Source organism: Fundulus heteroclitus, unplaced genomic scaffold (genome assembly GCF_011125445.2).
Source record: "Fundulus heteroclitus isolate FHET01 unplaced genomic scaffold, MU-UCD_Fhet_4.1 scaffold_165, whole genome shotgun sequence".
Taxonomy (NCBI): Eukaryota; Metazoa; Chordata; class Actinopteri; order Cyprinodontiformes; family Fundulidae; genus Fundulus; species Fundulus heteroclitus.
The window spans coordinates 246,867-271,739 of NW_023396577.1; the positions used below are offsets into that span (position 1 = coordinate 246,867).

General features: G+C 40.8%; 1 protein-coding gene across 2 annotated transcripts in view; it reads left to right on the plus strand.

Annotated features, from left to right (window-relative positions):
- The window catches only part of epha4b (eph receptor A4b), a 142,379-nt gene that overhangs the window by 75,998 nt on the left and 41,508 nt on the right, over positions 1-24,873 (plus strand). For both annotated transcript variants that reach the window (XM_012874097.3, XM_036129409.1), the window contains exons 7-10: positions 2,513-2,848; positions 4,297-4,409; positions 7,149-7,311; positions 9,780-9,888. In XM_012874097.3, the coding sequence (XP_012729551.2) occupies positions 2,513-2,848; positions 4,297-4,409; positions 7,149-7,311; positions 9,780-9,888 (721 nt within the window). The remainder of the gene's footprint in view (positions 1-2,512; positions 2,849-4,296; positions 4,410-7,148; positions 7,312-9,779; positions 9,889-24,873) is intronic.

Here is a 24,873-nt window from a genome sequence, read left to right on the forward strand (position 1 = left end):
CTTCGCATATATATTCGGTATCGGAGTGCTTGAGGTGGAGTTTGTAGATGTATCAGACATTTTTTTTATTAATTTTTTGTACGTAGAGTAAGAGTTATTAATTAAATGTAATAAATCGGTAGCGAAAGTCGTAGTGTTTGCAGCTGGATGCGCAGTACTAGTTCTGTTTGTGACATTCCGGAGCAGCCCGATTGAGGAATGTTCGGGCTTTTTCACTTATACAGCAGGTTTTATCGAAATTACTTCCAAATGGCGCACATAATTCACATATAATATACATTTCTTTACTCTGGTGACTATTTGAATGCATCTGCGTTAAAATACATTCAGTTCAAGAGTTAGACTTTAAGGGTAGAGAATGTTCTTTCACATGCCAGCTGAGTCAGGGACAGGGTCTCCTTTTTTTGCATAATGATCAGGTCCAGCAATATTGGATTCAGAGGTAAACAGACATACAGCTGCAATGGCTAAACACTGGCATTAGACAAAATGATACAATTTTAAAAAGTGGGATTTTATTTTGTTTCTGTAAATTGTCCCTAACCACTTTCTTAAAAACTGTGTAGCACATTTTTCCAGGACCAAAAGGTAGATTAGCCTTAGGCTAGCATCAAAGTAATCACTCCACAATCAAAATTTGTCTAATAATGAAATTAAAATGATCCCTGATGACAAAGTTAGTGCTGGCCAATGGTCGTTTTAATGTGTTCTCGCTTTCAAGATTATTTAGTTCAGGATGGGAGACAAAAAAGTACAAACCCAGGCCTATTTTATTGTCCAGTCAGTGTACACAAGGTCCTATTAATAGCCGCAAGTGGTAAGGATGTCAGCTAATTTCATCTGCATTTGAAAGAGAAACTAACCATAGAGCACAGCCAAAATAACTTTATTGACTTTTTATCAGATTAGTCTAGGGGTTGGGTTGCTTAAGCCTAAGTGGTCTGAAAGCATCCCAGTTTACCGCAGGTTCCTGTTCACTTTGAATGCCACTGCCAGAACTGCGGCCGCCACCACCACTGCTGTCAGCAGCCACCACAGCTGATGAAAGACCTGCTGTGATAAACATTTCTGTAATTTTGGAACATTTGGCAGCAGTTTGCTTGAAGATTATGTTTTTCTTTTTTCCCACAGTGTTACCCTGCGCCTCCTTTTTGTTTTCTCTGTATATTAGAATCCTGCCAGATAGCTTATCGTAACATATAACGTTATGCTCATCTGTCAATTCACGTCAGACAGATGCACCGAGTCAAAGAAAAGAGGTGTTTCATGATGTGATTGAGCCAGCCCCATGTGAGTGAAGAAAATGACTTCTTGGTTAGGAAGAAAACCTTTTTTTTTTTTGCCAAAATCGTTACTCAGGAAGGACAAAAGTGAAAGTTGACAGTGTTTAACTATGTGATTTGGCCAGCCCAGGGTTGCTGATCTACTGGTTGGGAAAGTCAGATCAATGTAAAAAAAATGTTTTGGACTGTTCAAATCACACTAATTAAACACAACTAGCATATTTTTACAGTTTCTACTTACATTGTTTTGCGCTGATGAGATTGTCGAGGGACATTTAGTTAACCATGACTTCCTCCTATCCTACATGGGAAATACATGAAACATACCATTCAGGTAAGGTATATGTGTGTATATCCTTTTACTGAGGAAGTGACTAAAAGAAAAATAGCTATAAGCTCGTCAGTTGTTGTTAAGTAGGACCTAAATGCAGGGTGGAGGTAGGCACGATCATAACACGGGAGAACCTGTCTAAAAGAGGAAGAGAATCTAAACTTATAATGACAAGAGTGCAGGCCATTAGCCAAGAGACAATTGACGCAAATAATTGAAATACGGTAAAGGACAATCAGGATACGAGTAGACAGGAGCATACACCCACGGCAACAGAAACCTCTGACAATAGGTGGGGAACACACTGTGAAAAAAGTGTTCGGCTCCTTGGAAAATTATTCAGCTGTTTTGTAGCAGTGGATACACTTTACTCTGGGTAGTTGTACAAGGCTATTTTCCACGTCACATTTCAGCAGTCAAGGCCACAGTTGACTCTGTAGTAAGCAAACATACATCTTCAAAATGAAGGCGTTCTAAAATGAATGTTCTAAAATGAAGCCACATAAACTGGTGTTTCAAAGGGAGTGAGCTTCCACTGTCTGCCTGGCTCACCATTCATGTCTACTTTAGGCCAGATGCTCAAGGCTACATCAGATATCATAAAGCAGCGTTTGTTGGAAGTGCTGCCTTTGGAATTTCACTGTGGGCAATTCTGCTCCACTGATTTTAAAATTTAGTTTTGTTATTTGCAGAGTTCAAACAGAATGCAACAGGAAACCACTGAGCAGTAGCCTTCAATGATAGCACAGAAAACGCTCTATTCTTGTCCACAAAAACACTTAAATCCAATCTTGTCATTTCCCACAGGGTTTAAGATTCTCTGTTTCCCCCATTCCAATTGAAATTAAGGTTTTTTTTCCACATGCAGGAACATATCTCTTCCCTTCTCCTTCATCAGGTCCTCCATCTGCACCAGAGAACCCCATCTCCACGGTGAATGAGACCTGCGTCTCCTTGGAGTGGTCGCCACCACGTGACACAGGAGGCAGAGGGGACATTACCTACAGCCTACATTGTAGGAAGTGCTCCGGCGATGGCAAAAAGTGTGTACCGTGCGGCAGCAGCGTCCATTTCGTCCCGAGACAGTTTGGCCTCTCGTCGGCCAGTGTGCTGATCACTGACCTGCAGCCAGACTCTAACTACAGCCTTACAGTCGAGAGTCAGAACGGAGTGTCAGACCTGAGTCCAACTCCCAGGGGCACGGTGGTAATAAATGTCACAACATCCCAGACAGGTGAGGATGTACACACTTACTGGAGTAATGGCAGTATACGTTTAAAAATGGCAGTCAAAAAAACACAAAAAGTGCTTTTCAATGTAATGTGGCAGATGACACCAGGACAAAGACAAGAAACCTCTTTTAAAAATTAAAAAAATTCCTGAGCAAAGAACATGTAGTGTGAATATTATTTCCCAAGAACTTACAGTGCCTTACAAAAGTGTTTAAAAGTGTTAATTTCAGAATCACTTAATCTGTAAATGGAATATTATTCAGAAAAGTAGCTAAAAAGGCCTTGGTAACACCGGAAGAGCTGCAAAGAGCATTTTTAGATTTTCACAAGCCAAGTAAGGTAAAATACAGCTAACACATAAAAGGTGATGCTGCAGCATCGTTTTGGTATGTGGAGTGGAAACCTAACACTACAGATCACTCTGAACACCATATCTATATAGTGTATCTAAAAACAGGGAAATCCAGGAAGAAAAACAGTTTAGAGGCTGTAAAACACTTGTGACTCGAGTGAAGGTATATCCATGTGCCATCCATCCAGGTCTAAATCCAATTGAAAATCTGTGGCAGAACCTCAAAATGAGGTTCTGCCACATATTAAGTCAGTGAAGCTGAATACGGATTTTGATTAGAAAAACTTTTACACATTAAAGTATAATTTTGTGGTAGCCTGTCGCACAGAATCCCATAAAAATGCTTTTACATTTGTAGTTGTAAAGTGACAAAATGGTAAAACTTTAAGGATGTTGAATACTTCCGTAAGGCACTGTACTATCAAAGTCTTTCATGCAACACAAATTTGCTGCAGTGGGAAATTACACCGATGTCACGAAATGGCACTGCTGGCTCTCTGCTTCCACGTGTCACTTTGCAGGAATAAAATTTGTGTAAGAGATAGGTGTGCATGACAAGGTGTTGATGAGTAATCGGCCTGATACTACACGTGTGGATATGTGTGTAGTGGAAAGCGAAAGGGGGTGTAGGAGGCTGTTCACCACATTACGTTCTGTACATGTGGTTCACAGCTATAAGCCCGAGTTTCACACATTTACACAAATACACTCGCAAGCGAGTAAACCCACATCATCATCCCACTAGAGCAGGTGTCCCAGCGTGGAAAGACTGCACAGGAAGTGACAGTTTTTGTGATGACACGTTGATAGCATGGGTAGATCACACAATGCTCCTATGAGTAGTACAAATGTAGACTTCATAAGGTGTTTTTAACCCACCTGTACTGTACATAACACCTTATAGGCTGTCTGATTACCTTTAAAGCATGACATGCAATATGGCTTTGTGCAACAACAAAAAAAGCATCTTAGGTATGCTGTTTCAAACATCTTTGTCTATCCATTCTGTCAGCTGTCTTCATGCTGTGTTCTTTGTTTTTGTAACCATTTAAGCTAATCTTTCTCTCTGCTGCTCATGCTTTGTCCATGTCATTTTAGTGAGTGTAGTGTTAAAGGAAAGGCGAAGCAAGGACAGCGTAACGTTGGCCTGGCAGGGTCCGGAGAGACCTAATGGAGCAATCGTGGAGTATGAGGTCATCTACTATGAGAAGGTGAGAGAAACACTGTAAATCACTGTCCCTCTGCTAATACAGACAACATGATGAGTGTCTTCTGTTACGGAAAAGTTGTTATGGTATAAAAATGTCCCCCCTTTGTCTGAAAACTCAAAATACTTGTGGCAAGATTTTTTTAAACAGGCTAAAGAAGGGATTCAGTGATCAGAATTCAGTGGCCAACTTCAGACATCTGTTTTTGCACATGTACAACTGTTAGCAATTTTGAGGCAGTCTAATTCCTCCCTAAGAACAACACTGCAATATTTAACCTGGCTTTAGTATCTTGGATTAACATGGTCAGCATTACTAAAGGTGCAGTTCACAGTATATGTATGTTCTCTACGCAGTGTAGAACGCTGAAAAGCAAGGACGCCAAAATGTCCAAATCCTGCATGTTTCTTGACAGAGGTAAAAAAAAAAAAAAAAAAAGACTCAATGAATAAAACAGAGCAGCTTTCCTGTGCGCCAATCAGCCTTGATATTATCTGCTGAAAGTCTTCTGAAAAAAGCTTCGAGGGTCCTTTGCACAGTAAACCAACTTCCGCACAAATAATTAGAACTGTTATCTATACCACATGTCAATCTATCCTTTTTTACAGTGACTTGCAAAAGTATTCACACACCCTGGCCTGAAATGAGAAGGAGATATATAAAAAAATAACAAAAAAAATCTAAATTGGCATGTGCATATGTATTCACTCCCTTTGTATGAGGCCTCTAAAAAGGTCTAGTGCAACTATTGACCTTCTAAAGTCCCATAATTAGTGAAAGGAAGTCCACCTGTGTGCAATCTTTGTGTCAAATGATCCATCCGTGTGAAAACACACCGGTTCTGAAAGGCCACAGAGGCTGCAGCACCACTAACCAAGATGCATCACATCATAAAGACCAAGGAGCTCTCCAAACAAGTCAGGGACAAAGTTGTTGGTAAGAACAAGTCAGGGTGGGGTTACAAAAAATATCAAAATCTTTGATGGTCCCCTGGAGCGCCATCAAATCCATCATCTTTAAATGGAAAGCACCTGGTCCCACAACAAACCTGCCAAGAGAGGTTTGCACACCAGAACTCACAGACCCACAAGGGGGGCATTAATCAGAGAGGCAGCAGAGAGACCAAACATGACCCTGAGCTCCATAACAGGGCCTAATGGTTCTGTCTGTAGGATAACTATAAGTCACACACTTCATAGTGCCGGGCTTTATGGAAGAATGACCAGGAAAATAAATAACCTAAAATAAGAAGCCATTTTTTGAGGTATGTAGGCAACTTGAATTGAATTGAACTGATTGAAGTGAATTGAATTGAACCCCATCCCCACAGTGAAACATGGTGGTGGCAGCATCATGTTGTGGAGATGTTGTTCAGCAACGGTGACAGGGAAACTGGGACAGGGAACTATGGATGGTGTTAAATACAGACATTTCCCTTGAGCAAAACCTGTGGCAGTCTGCCTGTGATTTGAGACTGGGAAGGAGGTTCACATTCTAGCAGCACAATAACCCAAAACACCCTGCTAAAGCAACAGTAAAGTGTTTTAAGAGGAAACATTTAAATGTGTTGGAATGTCCTAGTTAAAGTCCAGACTTCAATACATTTGAGAGTCTCTGTGGGGTTGCTGCTTCCACGTTGCTCTATGCTATGTACAAACAGCCAGAGAAAACCCCGGTTCCTTCAACATTCTCTGTGGCATCCCATTAAAAGGTCTTCTGGGTGTATAGACAGAAGAGTTTAGCATCTTTGATACTAACTCTGTAAACCTTTGCTATACCTTCATACCAGTAACCCATGCCTAGTTAGAAGGTTTGAATTAGAGTACCAAATGTAAACATTAAATGTGATTTTGAAGAGTTGGTAGATGTCATTATCTCAAAACCCTCTTGGCAGTAGGGTTATGTGTTCCATAAATGCATGAAAGTGACGTAAATGTGTTTAACGATTATTTTTCTAAGTCACTATTCCAATGTTACTTCAGCAGCTTTTTTTCCAGATTTAATACAGTATGTTCATTACTGTTTTCCCTACTCTCCTCCTACATATTGGCAGGAATTGGGTTTAGCCTAAGGCCACGTCTCTAATGACTTTTTCATCACAAACATGCTGCTGTCTCTCTGGTTCCTCTTCCTTTTTTTTCCTCCTCACATCCCCTATGCTGCTCCCATCAAGATAATTAACCACACATCTGTCCAACAACCCATGTAAAACACCGCCAAGGTGATGAAATTAGACCTGTATGTGATGGCATCTGTTAACGGTAAAATAGTGTTAATCCGTATTGTGGAGTGTCTTCCATTAGGAGGAGTATCAGCCTCTCTGCAGGGAATCAGCTCCCTGGCTAACAAACTCGTTTTCTATTTGTCCTTCTGTAGACACACAGATATCTAAGTGTTCATGCACACACCTAAAAAGGTATTCGAGGAACAAAGTGAAGAAGGTTTTAGTAACCACATATTGCCCCAGAGTGCAGAGCAGATAAGATTTGGGACTTGAAAGATGCTCAAATATAAATGTGGCCCAATGGTCCAGTGCAGTACAAATGAAAACTTAGTGAGGTGTATTAGATTCTTGGAGACTTCTAAATCCAGCAATTTAAGGGAGTTTATTACTTTTAAACGTTTCCATTTACTCCTCCTCTCTTGATACCACAGCTCAGAGCTCTACGTCAATTTCTTTTTAGTTTTTTATGTCTTCCCCGTGTCAAGTATTTTATCCTGTTGTTTCACGCTCTGCTTTAGAACCAGCGGGAACAAAACTACACGGTTCTGAAGACTCGATCTAACATGATGACAGTGGACGGGCTGAAGCCTGGAACCACCTACGTGTTCAGAGTGAGAGCGCGAACCGATGGGGGCTACGGGACCTACGGTGGAGAGATTGAACTGGAAACCAGCCATGAGGGTAAAAAAAAAGAATAAACGTGTTTTCGGTGTTAGTTGTTTTTTTCTTTACATTTTTTCCCCCCCAAGATGTAGAATCACACAAAAAAACTGCCTGTTTTAGGTCAGTTAGCTTTTACCAAAATTACTTTTATTTGGGAAAAGTCAAATGTAGTTTGCTAGACTTTTTTTTCACTGTATTTCTTTCATTATTTTCTTGAAATTAAGAATTATTGGTTGAATTAATATTGAAACATTTGGGGATTCCTTCCAAAAGCTTCACAAACAATAATTTGCCGAAATGTATGCCCACTCCAGAACTGGAGTAACAGAGAGAGGTCTTCAGGCCGCCTTGATCACACATACCTGCCCACAAATTTTCTACCTGACTGACATTTTATAATTCATTTGGCTGCATGCTTTTCATCATTTTCCATGTAAAGTACCCTTTTGTGTCCAAGCTTATGTGGTACAAGACTGGTTTCACTGTGGAAAATAACTCCCTTTTACCAGCTTCAGCCAGTATCTTGTTCTGGCATCCATACACAAATTTAAAACCAAATCATGTTTCACTCTGGGACGCAGAACCTGTCTCCTTCCTAAACATTAATTTAGCTGGACATTCCTGTGGTGTTTGTACTTGAAAATAATTATTTGAAGTGATAAGCGCGACACCGTCACCTGTCACACGTCAGTAAATTGGACATTGAACAAAGTAAGGTTGTTGAATTTTGTGATGTATGTAAATATTTATTAAACTCAATATGTGTGACTCTGATGGTGATGGCTTGATTCACCCAAAAAGTGCTGACAGCAAATGATTAACTCTTTGCCAGTCACACTTCACTTTCCGATGAAGCCTGACATGGTGTTTCAGTTTTGCGAGTTCTCGTGCCATCTTTAATATCCATAACGGTTATCAGGTGTAGTTGATATATTATTCATCCTTCCCAAAGTTCAAATGATTGAAAAGATTCCCGCTTTCATCCAAGCTCCTTCTTCAGTTCTGCTGTCAGGGCAGAGATGCCCTGGCAGCCTCACATGTTGTCATCTATTTTTCTGAACCAGTGGCTTCAAAGTGTGCTGGAATACTTTTCAGGTAAAAGAAAGAAAAATGCATTTGACAAGGAAGGAAAAAAAAAATGTGGATGGGGATAGGATCGGAGATCTTAATTCAAAAAGACTTTTGGAGCAAAACGTAATGAGTGAAAAAGGTTTTCTCCGACCAAAGTAAGAACAAAATCAGCGGACAAATTTAGGTGCCTTTTTTTTATCCATGCCCCCCTATAACAGAGCTGGCTATCCACTTTGTGTAAGTAGAAGCCCTATAGTTTCGGAACAGAGAAGCTTCATACACAGCTCTTTCCATACTAAGCTGAATCTCTATGATATAGTTGTCAAACCTCCGTCACATATCCATTTCGCCACCTCTATTATTGCTTCATCATGTGCTCTTGGATTTTTTTTTTATCCCCTTTAATGTGCCTTTCAAAGCGATCATTGATTTCTAGACAGGCAAGGAGAGTGGAGTGAATCAGTGAATGTGTAGCGCTGCAAAGTACATTGACTGTGCAGCACAGAAACGGCATGCATTAGCCTATAAATCATTCAGTTGTCAATAAAAGTATTTCAGAGCCTTATTTCCGCTCCTGTGCCGCAACAAATATCATTAATTTGATGCCTCAACATGCTGCACGAGTCTTGGCTGTTTATAGGCTCCTTACACAACAGGTTAACGTCAAAGTCGGCCATCGTAGAATGCGGGAGTAGCAGATCTTGTACCAATCACACGAAGGTCGTCTTATTAGATCAGCTGTATTGATCATGAAAAATGGTATGCATGCGTGAGCCTCCAAGTCTAACTGGAGATCAATGTCTGGATTATCAGGGCTTCTCAAGATGCTCACCCATACGTAAGCTTATGTTGTGCATGCAACACACAGTCATACACAAAGACACGGATGTCCAATCATGCTTAGCTAAGCCAGATAAATGGGGGTATTTGTTTTGAGCAATGGCTCGACTCGTGCGGCGTAAAACTAGATGCGCCTTTGCGGAAAGTTCTCGGCACTACCCTTGTTATGTGCAATGTTAACATATCCATTTGGACAGCGCAGTTGAATGGGAATGGCTTTCACGTCTCCTCTTGTACGCTCACAGGCGATACCGAGAGGGAGAAAGCTTTTCATCAAGGGCCTTACTTACTATTCCATCCGCCTCCCTTTTCTCTCCTGTGCCTGTGTCGGCGGCTCTCTCTCTCTCCCTCCCGTCCCTATCTATTATGCCTTTTCTAATACTATCATTTTTCAAGCTCGCTCCATCTTTCCCTCGCCCCGTTTGTGGTATCATTTTCCGTCTTTTTACTCCCAGCCTGCCTTAATCTAACCTTACCTCCTACAGAAAGCGCCCTGGGCTTCATTGCATTCTCGCTGAAGCCTGCTTTAATAAACTTTTATAACGTTCACTTTTTTTTTTTTCCTGGCTTTGCAGACGTTCTGGCCATTGGGGACCCGAACCAGTCCACCATTTTGGTTGTGTCCATTGCAGGAGGGATTGTTCTCCTCATCTTCTTGGTGACCTGCTTTGTTGTTAGTGGAAGGTAAGAGCAAAACAGACTAGTTCCCCCTGCAGTTCCCCACAAATGTGTTTGTTGTTTATGAACCTTTTTAGATTTTACATTAAAAAACCAACTTAAAGTAGTGCAATTGTGAGAATTAATAAAAAATAATATTAATAATAATAATTAACACATTCAATTATATTTGAATAAATTACATTTATTTCAGGTAATGTAGTTTTCTACAACTGAGAGTGTGAAAAGTGGGGAGTGATTTTTTTTTTTTACTTAACAAAACCCCACCCAGAATCAATACTTGTGGCTGAGGAGCTAGGAGTTTTTCTGTAACCAGTGGGTTGCCAGTTCCACCCGTCTCAGTTGTGTCCTTGGGCAGGACACTTAACCAGCTTTGCCTACTGCAGGTGGTCAGAGGACCCGGTGGCACCGATTGTTTGGTAGCCCTACTTCTGTCAGTCTGTCCCTGGGGAGCTGTGGCTCCAATTTTAGCTTACCACCGTCAGTGTGTATATGGGTGTATGACTGATTGTTATGTGAAGCACTTTGGAGTCCTCAAACTTGATAAAGTGCTATACAAGTACTGGCCATTTGCCATTTACTGTGATTGCAGTAGGTCTCTACTGGCTTTTTACATCTAGAGTAGAGCTGGACAATGATTTATTAAACTATATATATATATATATATATATATATATATATATATATATATATATATATATATATATATATATGTGTGTGTGTGTGTGTGTGTGTGTGTGTGTATGTGTGGTTCAATAGAAAAAAAGGGTCAATCAGAAGTTTAATAGAAGAACAGTTTTCCATCCTTTTTCATATCATGTAGGTTAATTCTACAGTCATTACATCCTCCCAACCAATCACAAATGCAGATCCAGGAAAGCCCCTTCACAAGCTTTAAAGAGTTCAGAGAGCACATTCTTCTTTTCTTTTTTCAACACTTAAGGCCCCCACATAATTGCACACACGAGTCAAGGAGGACTCACCTGTGCAGACAGGTATGCACAGAACTCATGCACAGAAGTTTTTATCACCTGGAAGAAAACTAGAGCTGCCTGTACCCCCTTAACAAACTATAACCACAGTTAAACATGGTGATGGCAGTGTTATGAGCTGCGAATACAAGCTGCACTTTTAATATATGTATTTGTCAAATAGATTTTAAAAAGAAAGCACATTTTGCCTATACCTTGTTACTATGCTCTATTGTGTGTTGGTATTTTGCATGAAATCGTAATGAAGTACATTAAAAGTTTCTTTTTGCAACATAAGAAAAAGTGGAAATGTTTAAGATGGCTGAATAGTTTTGCGGCACACTTGCAGAGTAGGATTATGGAAGGATCCCTTTTAGTTCAAGCTCCACCGAAACTCGCTGACCTTTGAGTGCAACTTTTACTGAGTTTTACCGCTAAGAGCCATCGTATGCCTGAACCATGTCTGTTAATATAAAGGTGCATTTATCTTTTTATAATCTGGTCTCTCCTCGTATCTCTCTCCGTCCGTCTGAGGAGAGATTACACGTGGGTGTGAAAAAGGAGGACGTCCATCTCTGACATTTACAAAAAGTCTGATTAAAGGTTGGGTTACGCTCAATGTGACGAGCGCGGGGCGCTCTTTGGTCACTCACTTTGAAGGTTAGACGGGTTGTTAATGCTCTGCCTCAATGGAGGCCAAAGTGGAGAAATAGATGACTGGGGGGGTGGGGGGGGGAAGGCGGGGAATAAAAAGAGCCCCGAGATTGCTAAGAGGTGACAAGATGAAAGCATCAGGTGTTAGGTGAAAAGCTCTTTGGAGAGGAAGAAGCGGACCAGAAAGGACCTGTGCCCACAGCACCTGTAACCAAATGTTTATCCTCCATGATTTCCAGCTGGATTACCCACATTTCGGGAATGGCCCACGAGCAAACATGCACATGCTTATATACACACGCTAAAAAGATTAGTATTGATTCATGTGATTGCTTATCAGGCTGAGTGCTCTATTCACTATTGACTTGAAGGGATGTAATCAGCAGAGACTGTTCTGGGTGCTGTCGAACACACACATGTACGCACGCAGCACTTAGGGCACGCGAGCGGGAAACCATCAACATGTTTTTAATCAGACAGGGATTATTGGGTTGTGCGTCCAAAAAAAAAAAAAAGAGAGAAAAGAAAAAAACGCTGTGAAACATTTCACGTTATGAACACATGTGATGACACAAACACGGACTCACACTCATCTAATCAGATTTCACAGGCTGGGGAGGTGTTAACTAGGTTTTACGGAGAGGTCGATGCAGTGCCATCAATTTCAGGCCTTCCTCTCCTCCTCCTCTTCCTCTCTGCTTTCCAGCTTCCATCGGGCGAGAGGTTTGGAGGATCGGGAGGAAGGTATGGCGATGGCTGTTTTCTATTAAAGCGCATCTGTTGAAATGTGTGTGCTCACAGGTCGGAGTGTGTGCCTTGTTTGTAACCAGAGAATGAAGATCAAAGCTGAATCGCAAGTGAGCTGACAAGTGTGCATGTGTGTGTGTGTGTGTGTGTGTGTGTGTGTGTGTGTGTGTGTGTGTGTGGTGGCGGTGGTGGGGAGGACCCTGGGGTAGAGAAATTTGGCAGGATGGACAGAAGCAAGAGAAAGGGAGAGACACAAGTGGAGAATAAACATATTAGAAAGGTGCTAGGATTGACGGATTGCAGCCGAGGGGGAGGGAGAGGTACATCTGAAGCATAATGGTGCCGCTGGAGAGCCACATTTTCAGATGATGTGAAAGATAGAGAGAAGGAGGTGGAGGCCTGGAGGAAATTGATGGAGGAAAGCGAAGAGCCAGGGGAAAGAAAGCAGAGGTGCAAGGAGCAGAAGATGAAAAGGCAGATTGCGAGTGTGTTTGAAACAGGAGGAGAAAAGGGTAAGGGGAGATGATGGGTGGGCGATTGCGCTGTTAGGTGCAATAGGATTGTCATCCTTGAAGCTGGTGAGGAATTGGGGGGGGGGGGATCTAAAGCTAATCTCCTCTTGTGTTGTCTATTCATTCCCTTCTTTTCCATCTCTTCTCTCTTATGTGTCATTCAGATTCTCGGCCATTTCACCCTCTCTGACATGTTTCCCCTTCGTCTTTTATCTGGCTCGCCAGCTTTCATTTCCTGTTCTCTTCTTGAAATTTACATTTGGATAATTGTATCGACAATCATATGTATTCGCTGTGACTGGCTTAATATGAACAATGATTGGGCTGAAATTGATGTAGCCAGGTTTTAATAGATTTTTCCACCCGGCGTTTCTAGGACCCCTGTGTCTCCCAGAATGCCAGCTGTTTAAATAATCATTAAACTGGATGAAAGTGCAGAGGATTTTGTTTCTGTATGCTTTTAGAGATTTTAAATATGCAGTTCTGATCACTATTTGAAGGATGCAGTCCATCACAATAAATTAGAAAGTCATTAAAATGTAAATTATTTCCAGGTTAGGGTTGGTGTTAGGATTAGTGTTGTATGTACCGATGCTCCGTATCAGGCTCCCCTTCTCAAAAACCTGCCTATGTTACTCGAGAGGTCGGGTCTGTCATGTAATTGGTCACGTGACCCAGAGCACTGATTCACAGCAGACTAAGCTAACGTTATGTGCTTCTACTTTACTCATCCATGAGTCAAAGTTTGTTCTGGCCAAGGGAAGCAGAAAGAGGAAAACTATATCTGAGGAGGCCAAAAAGAAAAAAAAGCTAGCCAGGGATCGCTCCAGAGAAAAAAGCCAGAGTGGATCTTGCGAAACAATTTGTTGGTGTTTGATGAAAGAGCAACCTGGGTGCAAGACCCGTTCTCTCTTTGCATTATTATTAGATTGGTAAGTTATCTTTTTGCTTGTTATATACAGAATATGTCTCAGACTATATTTTTTCAATTTTGTAGAAGCTAAATACTAAGCTACCAAGCAATGTAACAAGCCAGGGTCATGTGACCTAGAGCGCCACTCTAGGTTACAAGACCTATGACTTAAATGACCCATTCTAGGTTATGGTGGTCAAAATAGATGAAATTTACCTAATTAGGCATTTTTTTGGCTCTGTGGTGTACGATCTAATATAGAGTGGTGAATGTGGCCTTATCCTTACAAGTAACTGGATGACTTCTCAATCTGCTGGTGCAAAGTGGTCTGCAATCAGATTCCAAAACACAGCAGACTGTTAAATATTTGCGCAGTTCATGGGCTATAAACCTGGAAGTTACAGGTCTAGTGCCCTTAGTGGCTAAACTTACATGCTGCTGCTTTAAGTATCCAAGCATTGTAATGGAAAAGTTGAGCGTAAGGAAATAGATGGTAAAAGTAAGCAAAAAATAAAAAAGGCACACAAACAGGAACAACAGTACTGTTAAAAAGGAATGTGAAGGAAAGCCCAATTTAGAGACCAGGAGAGATTCAAAAACTTTGAGCTGCAGCTGGAGTCAGAGCTTCAAGAGCCACAACACACAGATGTCAAGGCCATGAGCTACAACTGTATCCAATATGTTATCCATCAGGAGTGTCTTTACTATGCTAAGCATAAAAGGGCTGGACTGTCGCTCAGAGGTCCAGACTACTCCTTTGAGATGAAAGTAGATTTAGCCTTTTATCTGGATATCCAAATACCTGAGTCTGTGGGAAAAGTGAAGAAGCTCAGAATCCAAGTTTTTTAGGTCCCGTGTGAATCTATAGAGTATTGTCATGAGAAAAACGAGAAACAACATAACCAATGCAGACAAGCTAGGAGTGGCCATTAAAGCAACCTGGACTTCTTTATGAGTGACAGACTGATCACCTCCATGCCATGCCAATTCATCCAAGAAGAGCCTCAACCAAGTTCTGAGAGCATATACTATATACTTAGACATATTTTCCATAGCCATCATTTTCAGTGCTCCAACATTTCTTTAATAAAAGACATAACAATCGAAATTTACAGAAATAAACACTGAAACATATCACTCTGGAATCAATCTATGAAGCAAATGGGTTTCACTTTTTTAAAATGGAATTACGGAAATAAATTAACTACTCTACGATATCATTTCCTGAGCACCTGCATGCGCTAACACCAGTCCCTTGTTCGCACTCAGACACTTTTAGCATTCTCGCAGCCTTTGCTGGCAGCGCACTGAACAACTACGCCTCATAAACAAGCTGATTTGCAGGCGATTCTGTTCTCTACTGCTCTCATTTAATAAAGTGCTGTTATGCTATTGTTACAGCGGGAGGGAAAACATGAAAAAAACGCCCAAAGCTACTCAGACACAGCACGCTGCTGACAAATCACACCAGTCAATGCTGTGTGCATGCCATTATTGCTCAGCCCGGCGAGCCCACGTGTGTGTCTTGCATGTGAAGTTTTCCGCTTTTGTCCTCCTGAGGTTGCCTTGGCAGGCTGGCAGGTGCAGACGATGGGGAGCTGCTAAGGAACTGGCACTGCCACGGATCCAGCAGATGGCCTTTCACTCAGAAAGCATATTCCCCCTCAGTCTTTATTTTCTCCCACTCCTTGTTGAACATGTTACAGCTTCTGCCTCCGAGCATCTGCTACTGTGTGTGAGAGTGTGTGCAGGTTTGGGCCTCAGTTTTGTTCGGATTCTAATGATCCTACGGCCGCACAGACATCTCCGTTTTTGAGTTGCTACAGGCTTCTCTTGGCATTCCAGATTCCTGTGTGTTTTTTTTTTCCTGTGGGAGGTTTGGAGACAAGTCGGCATAAATTTGTTTGGTCTCTGTCAAGGCACACTTTTAAAAAAATGTTTTATCTACTTAGTTTCTTAAAGTGTAGTTTTGCTGGAGGTTATCTTTTGACAGAGCTGCAGATTATTCCTGAGGGTCAAGAGCTGAAAAACTGAGAAATCCAATAAAGTTCATCAGTTTTTCCAGACAGGTATTGTATTTTCCAATTAGTTGAGCCAAAAATGCCACATGTCAGATCATTTAAAAAAAAAAAAAGTTTTGTTAACCAGAACAAACTGAAAATGCCTTTCATTGGGATTTTATGTGACACATCAAAACAGCGTAGCACAAAACTGTGAAATACAAGCCAAAGCATAAAGTACTTGTCTGAGAAATAAAAATCTAAAAAGTATAGTGTGCCTTTGTATTAAGGCCTCTAGTGACAATACTTCGAGGGGAAGGAATTTAGTGGCATATCCCAAGACATTTTTACATATATTTTGCAAAAGCTCAGTTAGATTTGCCAAGAAGCATCTGAGAAGAGCAATTTTCAAGTCTTGTCCCAGATTTACAATTTCTTCTAGGTCTAGATTTAGACTGGGCCATTCTGACACATGAATATGATCTTTGGTCGAAACCATTTCTTGAACCTCTTACTACAAATATGAGGCTCGCCTGTTTTGGTGCACGGCGATGTCTTGATAGGTCAGCAGTTGTGCCGTAAGCTTTCCATCTTTGGATGGAGAATTACACGGAGCTCTTAGATATGTTTAAAGCTCTGGGATTTATTTTATCGCCTAATTCTGCTTTGAGCGCCTCCACAACTTTCTCCCTGACCTGCTATGATTCATTTGTTTTCATCATCCTGTTTGTTCACAAGGTTTGTTAGAGAACGTTAGTTATGCACTATTTACTAATAGTGTAAATTTACTACGCACTACATTTTAGTTAAGGGAATCAGAGTAAAGGAGCCCTGATCCTAATGCAACCTTTACAGTCCAAAGAGCCATTTTTAACCTCATTAGTGCTGAATAAAAAATTTCTGGAAATGCAAAACCTTAATAATAAAAAGGGATAGCTCTGGTACAATGTTACCTGACTCTATATTTAAAACCACAGTTAATTTCTCTATCATATGTGGGCAGAGTTTTTAAGAGCTACAGAGACCATTCCACTCTATGACATAAAATCCTAATAAAATAAAAAACAATTTGTGATTACAAGATACTGTGTCTATTATATAAATATATCTACAACTTTCTGCTCTTTTTATTTTCCAGGCCGAGAGAAAAAACATCTTTAAGTATCAGACGGCTGCTTATGATGTCAGACTTCTCGGTTTCTCTTACAGAGAGCGTTAACTGCTCTTGCTTCTTAACACATTAACAAATCTTGTTCACAAGCTTGTATGTTTAAGCTCTTTTACCTCAGCAGCAGCTGTCACGCAGCCCAGGGTTATTGTTAAAAACTTTGTGACATAAAGAGAGGAAGGGTGAAAAAAAGAGAAGCTTGCTAACGAAAATATCCCTCTGAGAAGAGGGAGAGAGGCGCATTAGGAGGTGAAGGTAAAAATCTGGCAATACATTTTGTTCCCTTTGGGTAGTGTTGGTGTGTTTGCTTGATAATAGCACTAATAATGACTTGGCAGCTAAAAAGATCCCATATTTACAAATCCAGAACAAAGCGGGCCGGTGTGTAGAGGTGTGTGTGTGTGAGCGCATTTACTTAATGATGGCGAGGTGCGTGTAATGTCATTAGCCAGATTTTGTGTGTGCTTGCTTGAACGATGGTGTTTTCAATTAATGCGCCTAAGCTGCAGGGTGTAGCTAAATACAGCTTTGTCTGCAGAATGCCTGGAAAGTAGCTAAGGAACGGCGCAATAATAGCAGGTGCACAACTTTTCTCCACACACGCTCTATGCAAATGAGCAGATGCTGCAGAAAAATGGATCAAATGTCCGGTAAACATCGCAGAGAGAAAAAAAGGAAAAAAAAGGAAAACGAAAAGTAATTTGTCTGCTACTTGTAAATGCATTTAAAAGAGACACGCCAGCATGCACAGACGGACATGTTACTTGACCTAATCAGGGTGTAGTAGCATCGGTATCATTAAGCAAATTAGTTTCGCACCGGCTACCATGCACAGATCAGTAAGTGAATATAAAGATACACTTCAATTAATGATACAGATCCCATGCTCCTCTTTACTTCCTTCTATCTTCTACCATTTGACCTTTGAACCAGGTTGTTAAAACTTCTGCTACATTACACCAATTACCACAGCATAGCTCCCTTCCCTGACCCCCCTCCTCCTCTTCTTCCTTTTCTTGCTTTACCACTCTCTTTAATGAGCGGCTTCCAAATGAAATGTTTCCAAACAGGGTGTTAATGAAACATGGACAGATTTATTAGTCATAAGTCTCCAGCTAATCATTTCCCCTTCCTAATAATTAGGCTGAGCTGAGTAAATCTTTTTACACTGCGGTCAAAGAGTGCTGAACCAGTGCCAGGATGGAGACGGCGAGGGCCTGTGGAGGAAATCTTACTCACTCCTGAACTGCTCAATTACATCACCATGTCTTTCTGTAACTTTTGATGTATTTATTTGTTTGTTTATTTCATCCACCTCAGCTTTCACGATCGGCTTTTAGCACCCAAGCAGCAAACGCGCTTTGTTTTTTTCAGGTGATGAAGGAGGCTTACTTTTGCTGTGGAATAATGAGGGTGAATTAAAGCCATTGATTTCATCACTTGTAATTATTTTTGATTCAATGGCTTGACGTTACATGGAATAACCATTTTCATGAGTAATGATGAGAGCAGAGACCCACAGCAGGGTGTATAGGTTTGAGTGGCTGTGAGAGGCGAGAGTTTCGTAGCAAGTCGGGTAGATGTGTCTGTTCATTGTGTCATGCTGGAGGGGTGACTAATGATTTACTGATTTCATTTTTCCATTTATTTTGATTAGCAGCGGGAACGCAACGTAGACAGACAGGAAATGAAAGAGGAGAGGAGATGATTTTAGAGAATGGGAGAATGGCAGAGAGGGAAGGAGAAAAGGAGGCGAGAGCAGGAGGAGGGCGACAGAAGAGTTTGGATATTAACTCCAGGATTTGCCAACACAAGTCAGCGCAGGATGCGTTGTGGTGGACACAAGAGTTGAGAGGGAAACAAAACCACCTATAGAGCCTGAGGTAAACTGATGCCTTTCAATACCTTACACATGTGCAACACACTATTCATTTTTTATCTGTAAGCTACATAGAATTGTCCTTTCACAATTATGTGCTACTTTGTGTTGATCTGTCACATAACATCCCAGGAAAACACACTGTGTTTGATTCCAATGTGACAAAATTAGTTTAAGGGGTATGAATCATTTTGTAAGGCTCTGTAACTGAGTTACAATTTCACTGCTTGGATGCTGTATAACCATCATCTCAGGAGGAAATACATCTCAAGCGTTATGCAGTTTTACGTTGTCTCAATTCTTCCACTTTTTTTTTTCCAGAGCTGACCAAATTGCTTAACTTTCCTGGAGCTAGCTCCTCACTGAGAGAAACAGACGTTCATTATTTACTTCATGTGCATGGGGTTGAACTCACAAGGGCTTGGGTTTCTCCCCGGTGTCAAGTTAACTGAACAATCTCGGTTGTCTTTTTGAGTAAATCTGGTGCTCATCTTATGATGGACTGGCCAACTGCCCGGCATGTTTCCGTGATTTCTGGGTAGTGCTCGCTGGGACAGGATCCAGCAGCTTCCTGTTATCTCACGTGGGAGTAAGTGGGTCTGAACGTGGCCTGAGTGTTGCTGTTTTATGAGGTGGAGTTAATGAAGGTGTAATTTTAAAAGCGTGTTTCATCCTCCTCGGTTGCTTGAATCAAAGCGGGTTAATTCGGTACATTCAGTGCTTTCCAAAAATAGTAGAGCCCCTCACTTTACATTCACAAACATAAATATGTTTTCCTGGGGATTTTATAAGCTTCTTCAACAGAAAGCATAATTGCTTAGCGGAAGGAAAAAGGATACACGGTTTCCTTTCATTTTGTTTTACAAATTAGAATAAAAAGTGCAGTGTGCTTACAAAGTCATCCCCCTTTACTGTGATACCCCTAAATAAAATCCACTGTAACCAGTCACCTATTTAATAAATCGAGTCCACTCGTGTGACATTTAATCTCAGCGTAAATGCAGTTGTTATGTGAAGGCTGCAGTGGTTTCTTGGAGAACATCAGTGTAAAAACAGCATCATGAAGTCCGCAAGAAGCACAGCAGACAGGTCAGGGAGAAAATTGTGAAGAGGTTTAATGCAGGGTTAGTATTTTAAACAAAATCCAAAGTTTTTGAACGTCTCATAGAGATTGCACCACTGCAAACCACACAAGATGTGGCTGTCCATCTAAACTGAGCGGTCTGGCAGGGATAACATTAATCAGAGAAGCATGCTGAAAAGCCAATGGTAACTCTGGAGGAGTTGCAGAGGTCCACGACTGGATGGGGGAATCTATTGACAGCTATTACTAATGTATCACACACAGCTAGTTGTTACGCAAGAGAGGCAAGAAGAAAGCCATTGTTGAAAGAAAATCATGATACGTTATTGATGAAACATGGATGTGGAAGAAGGTGCTGGGAGGATGTTTTTCTTAATCAGAGGCAGGGAAGCTGACGCTAGGATTCATGGAGCTAAAGACAGCGGGACAGCAACCACAAGCAAACAGCAAGAACTGAGATCATTGAGATCATTTAATGTGTTAGAATGTCACAGTCAAAGTCCAGGCCTAAATCCTATAAAAGATCTGTATCAAGATTTGAAATTCTGTGTGCTCAGATTCTCTCCATCCAATCTAACTGAGCCTGACCTATTTTGCACAAAAAGAATGATTAAAACTAGCAAAAGGTAACTGCATGAAAAAGTTGAGTCAGGAGGGCTGAATACAATTGCTTCCACTTTACACATGCAATCCTATGTTTGTGCATCACATGAACACAAAATACTTACTATGTAGGAAGAGTTAGTTGATGTAATGTGACAAAATATTAAACAGTTGAAATAAATATTGTTTTCCGAAAACAGTGCAGGAGATAGAGAAAAGTGTTCTGTCTGTTTCTCTTAGAGCGGCTGTTCTCTACCATACTTTTTCTTCCCTCTCATGCTTTCTCTCTCTTTTTCTATCTCTGCCTTTTCAGGGCTGAGTTATGTGCTGATTATGTTGTACTTGCCCTCTGTCCCTGTTAATACTCGATTTACATGGGTCATATTTGACTTCTACATCCTTCTTCTACATCCTTCCTTCCCCATTATTAAGATTTAACTTTTCTGGTTTGCTTCTCTTCCTAATGCGCTATATTCCCTCTTGCACTTTTTTTTTTTTACTCTTCTTCTAAACTTGCAGCTCTTGTTGTTGTAACACAAACACTACCTTTCCCCTTTTTCTGTCTGCATCTCTTATGGTACCCTTCTGTTCCTATAGCTGCCTCCCTACCTCTCCTCGCTCTTCCCTCCATCTGATTGCTTGTTAGTTGGTATGCAGCCTCGAACCCCCATTGTGCGCTCTTGCTTGTCATCACTCTTTTTTTCCATCTCCCTCTCTCTCCTCATTCTTTTTCCCAGCCACTCATGTCCACTCTTTACAACAAATAGGAAAAAAAACAACAGCTGCACAGCTGCAAAAGGGCAACAGACAGGATCTTTTTTTTTAAAGAGGACAAACAAATCGCAGCAAAAATAAAAGGAGAATCGCCGTGTTTTGGAAAAGGAAATTCTTCTTTAAAAGGAAAATTTAAGAGAGATAAAGAGCAGTGAGACAGGATGGAAAGAAGAGGAAAATGGAGGAGGGGCAATAGTGACGATGATATATAGATGGGGGCTTGGTAGTGGAATGACAAATGGGTCTCGAGTGACAGAGTATTATATTAAAAAGTAAATTGATATGCAAATGTGGAGCGTGTGGCTTTGGAGGACAGGGATAGCCTGTTGTCCTCGCTCAAGTAGAACAGAGGAGGAGAGAAAGGTGAGAGCTGGGCTCTGATAGTGATACAGCAGTCCATTAATGTGTGTGTTTTTGTCTGATTGGTGCAAGGATGTACTTTATATCAGGGCTGGATGTACAGCCGAACGTGTGGGGGGAGGAGTGTACTTGCAGTGCCAGCCCGCTACGTATAGGGAAGCTGGGTGACGGCTTAGTGGGGTGATCATTTCTCCCATAGTGAATGGTAGTGTTGATGTCACCAAGCAAAGAGGAAGATTGGTAGGAATGGAGGAAGGGCATACCCTTTGTTTCAGCTCAAGATTGTATGTTGATGCTAAAATAACCACTGGCCTGCATGCAAATGGCTATCATGTATTTTTGGGGATGGTGGGGAGCTGGAGGAACTGGTACAAAACAAGGTATGGAGGGACAGAACAATTTTGACATGAAACTTCCCTAGCCAGGATTCACACCTTATTACTCACGTCTTATTTCTAGGAGGAGGGACTTATCTAAGCTGTGGTACTGTGTAGCCCCGAATGAGTTTTAGTTTGTTTTTATTTTTATTACATTTTTAAATAAAAATAAAATAAAAACAACACATGCATAATGTTGCATAGGATTTTAATTATTGCTTTTCTTGATTGCTTTGACCTGCTTATGGAAACTAGGTTCGCATCAGTTTTTATCATCTTGTGTTATTAAGACAGATGCCATTAAAAACTCTATATTGTTATCTGTAGTGACCAACCAGAAATCATCTATTCTTTACTGTTAGAAGCTACCTAGATCAGAATGAGATCATTGAAGCTCCTTTTTGACACTCCTTCACACAAATCTTCAGTTAGCAATAACGTTGCAGGCCTTACTGTAAAAGATGCCACGTCTGGGTTGCTCTTTACCACCAGGGGTAGAGGCAGATGAGTGTGAGAGTGAGAATACGTCAGAGGTAGAGGGGCCCGAAGAAGAGGAGTCTGTGTTCAAAGTGGAGGTGTAGTTGGAAAGTTTCAGACTGCAGGAAATATTTTTTCTTCCACTAAACCTTCTGTTAATATTCCAGAATATAGCTTTATATGAGCAGCCAGTTTCTGTCTCTCTCCATCTTTCTCTTATTTATGATTGAATAAAAATCTCTTTAAATCTAGATCTGCCAGAGTTGAAAATGATTTTGAGTGTAACTTTATTCAATTTAAATTTTATTACATTTGGGATCTGTTTCTGATCCATTCCAAGAATAAAGAAGCCATCACTGAAAAGGTCTCTGACGACATCAGGACTCTGACGACATCTGCACGACTTGCAGACGCTCCCGACTCTGTGGCAGCCTGTAGTGCTGCCCTCGTCAGAAATTGGGTGTGTTTACAAAATGCAGATATGTTTACCAAAGCAGGTAAAAATATGTTGCGACTTTGCGCGTTCTCTCTCTCCTGGGGGGAGTGTGAGTTTTCCTGCATGTGAATGCACGTGACTCTGAGCTAAAAGTAGAGGAGCGACAACTCAGCTTTGGGTGAAACACCAAAGGTTTGCGCACATTTTGTTGTGCTGTGCGCAAACTGTGCTTGATAGTTGAGTGCATATATTTGCATAATTTCTTGTGACAAATTCCTACATTTCCCCCCCCCATTCACCCACCCCATACCCGTCAGTGCGGCAAAGCGAGTAGGTGTGACGACACAGGTGCTTGCGAGTTGCGCCTGCCTGTTTGGAGCAGCTCTGTCTCACATGTAAAACAATTAGATGTAAAGACTTTTTTCCACCAAACAATTAATAGTGTGGCACCATCAGCGTCACGCGCGTAAAATTGAGCTCAGCGCGCACCTGTCCACGGACTCATGTTCGCCTTGCGGGAGCCTAGAGACAGAAATAGCTCAGGATGCCTATCTGAAGCTACTTAGAAAGGCTAATGATTTTAATAAAATGAACCATGGACACATATAGATGCTTAATCATTTACTACATGCCGTGATCTTCTTAGGGATGTAGGCGGTCTTTTTGGCGGGGCACACCCCTTGTAGAATGGTGGGGGAAACACTGCTCAATTTGTAACACCAGGTACATTTACATGAAGAAAAGTAATCGGAATAAAGGGCCGATCAGAATAAAAAGCATCATGTAAACAAACCAATCGGAATATGATGATCGATTATGTTCAATCAGAGTGAAATTGTAATCTGAATGAGAGTGGTGGTTTATGGCGATTGATAATCTAATCAACGTGCATATAAACACTTGCCAGGCTTAAGTTATTCCGAATGTGGTAAACTGACCTGAGTGCGGATGTGCGGCCGACATAAAGATGACGTATTTCTGCGTTGGTTAGTGGTGGAATTATGTCGGGAAGCAAAACTGTTGGGACTCTTGATAAACTTTGTTAAAAAAAAAATAGAACAGCTCAAAATTGTTGCTTGCTCAGTAATGTTTCACCCCTAATTAGCCTGGGCACTCGGAAGACAGACGGACTCGTACAATTATGCTTTGTTTACTATTTTTTGTTGTTTAGCAAAAATGGGAGTACTTTTGTGTTTTTTTTAGGGGAATTTGATAACTGCACATGTCAGAGTGGTTCTATTCTGAATAAAGCCAGATGCATATACACACACATCATGATCTAATTACTTGATTGTGTGCCCATATAAACGGTACAATCTGATTATTTAATCCGAATACATTTCAATCCGATTGTGAAATTTTGTGCATGGAAACATAGCTACTAAGAAGTATAACTAGTCCATGTCAACTTCCTGAACAGTTATGCATTCAAAGCTTGACTGTTAAACATGCCTAGCACTTTAACTATTTACCAAATTAAAGACATTAACATTAACGTAAGTATATGGCATGATGAAATTATGAACTTACTATTTTACACGTCATCCTATGGAAGAGGTTCAGTTAAGTCTGAACATGTTTTTACAAAATAATTCAAACTGCCATTCTATAACGTATGATAGAAGTAGACGTAAGACTCTTTCTCTAACAAATATTTAGTTAAGAAACCAATATGAAGCATTATGTGTACTGTAAGAAGGTGATTAATTAAAGACTTACATCCTAAGGTCAGCCTAAGCTGCCAAATTTATTTTTGAACATGCTTAAGGTAATTAAGTTAAACACAATGTATAAAGCTTCTAAGTTAACATTTTGGATAGATAAGTCAGGCAGTTAATAAATGTAAATCATAATGGGCTTGAAACAGTCTTAAAAAGTCCTAAATTTGACCTACTTAAACTTGCTGAATCCATGTGTACAAGTCTGGAATAGAAATAAAAAAAATAAGTACCTATATTAGCGGAAAATGATCTCCACATTGTTCTCCTGAGTCCAATTCTAGTGTGTTTAACAGATGAACCGAAGGTCAGCTGCAT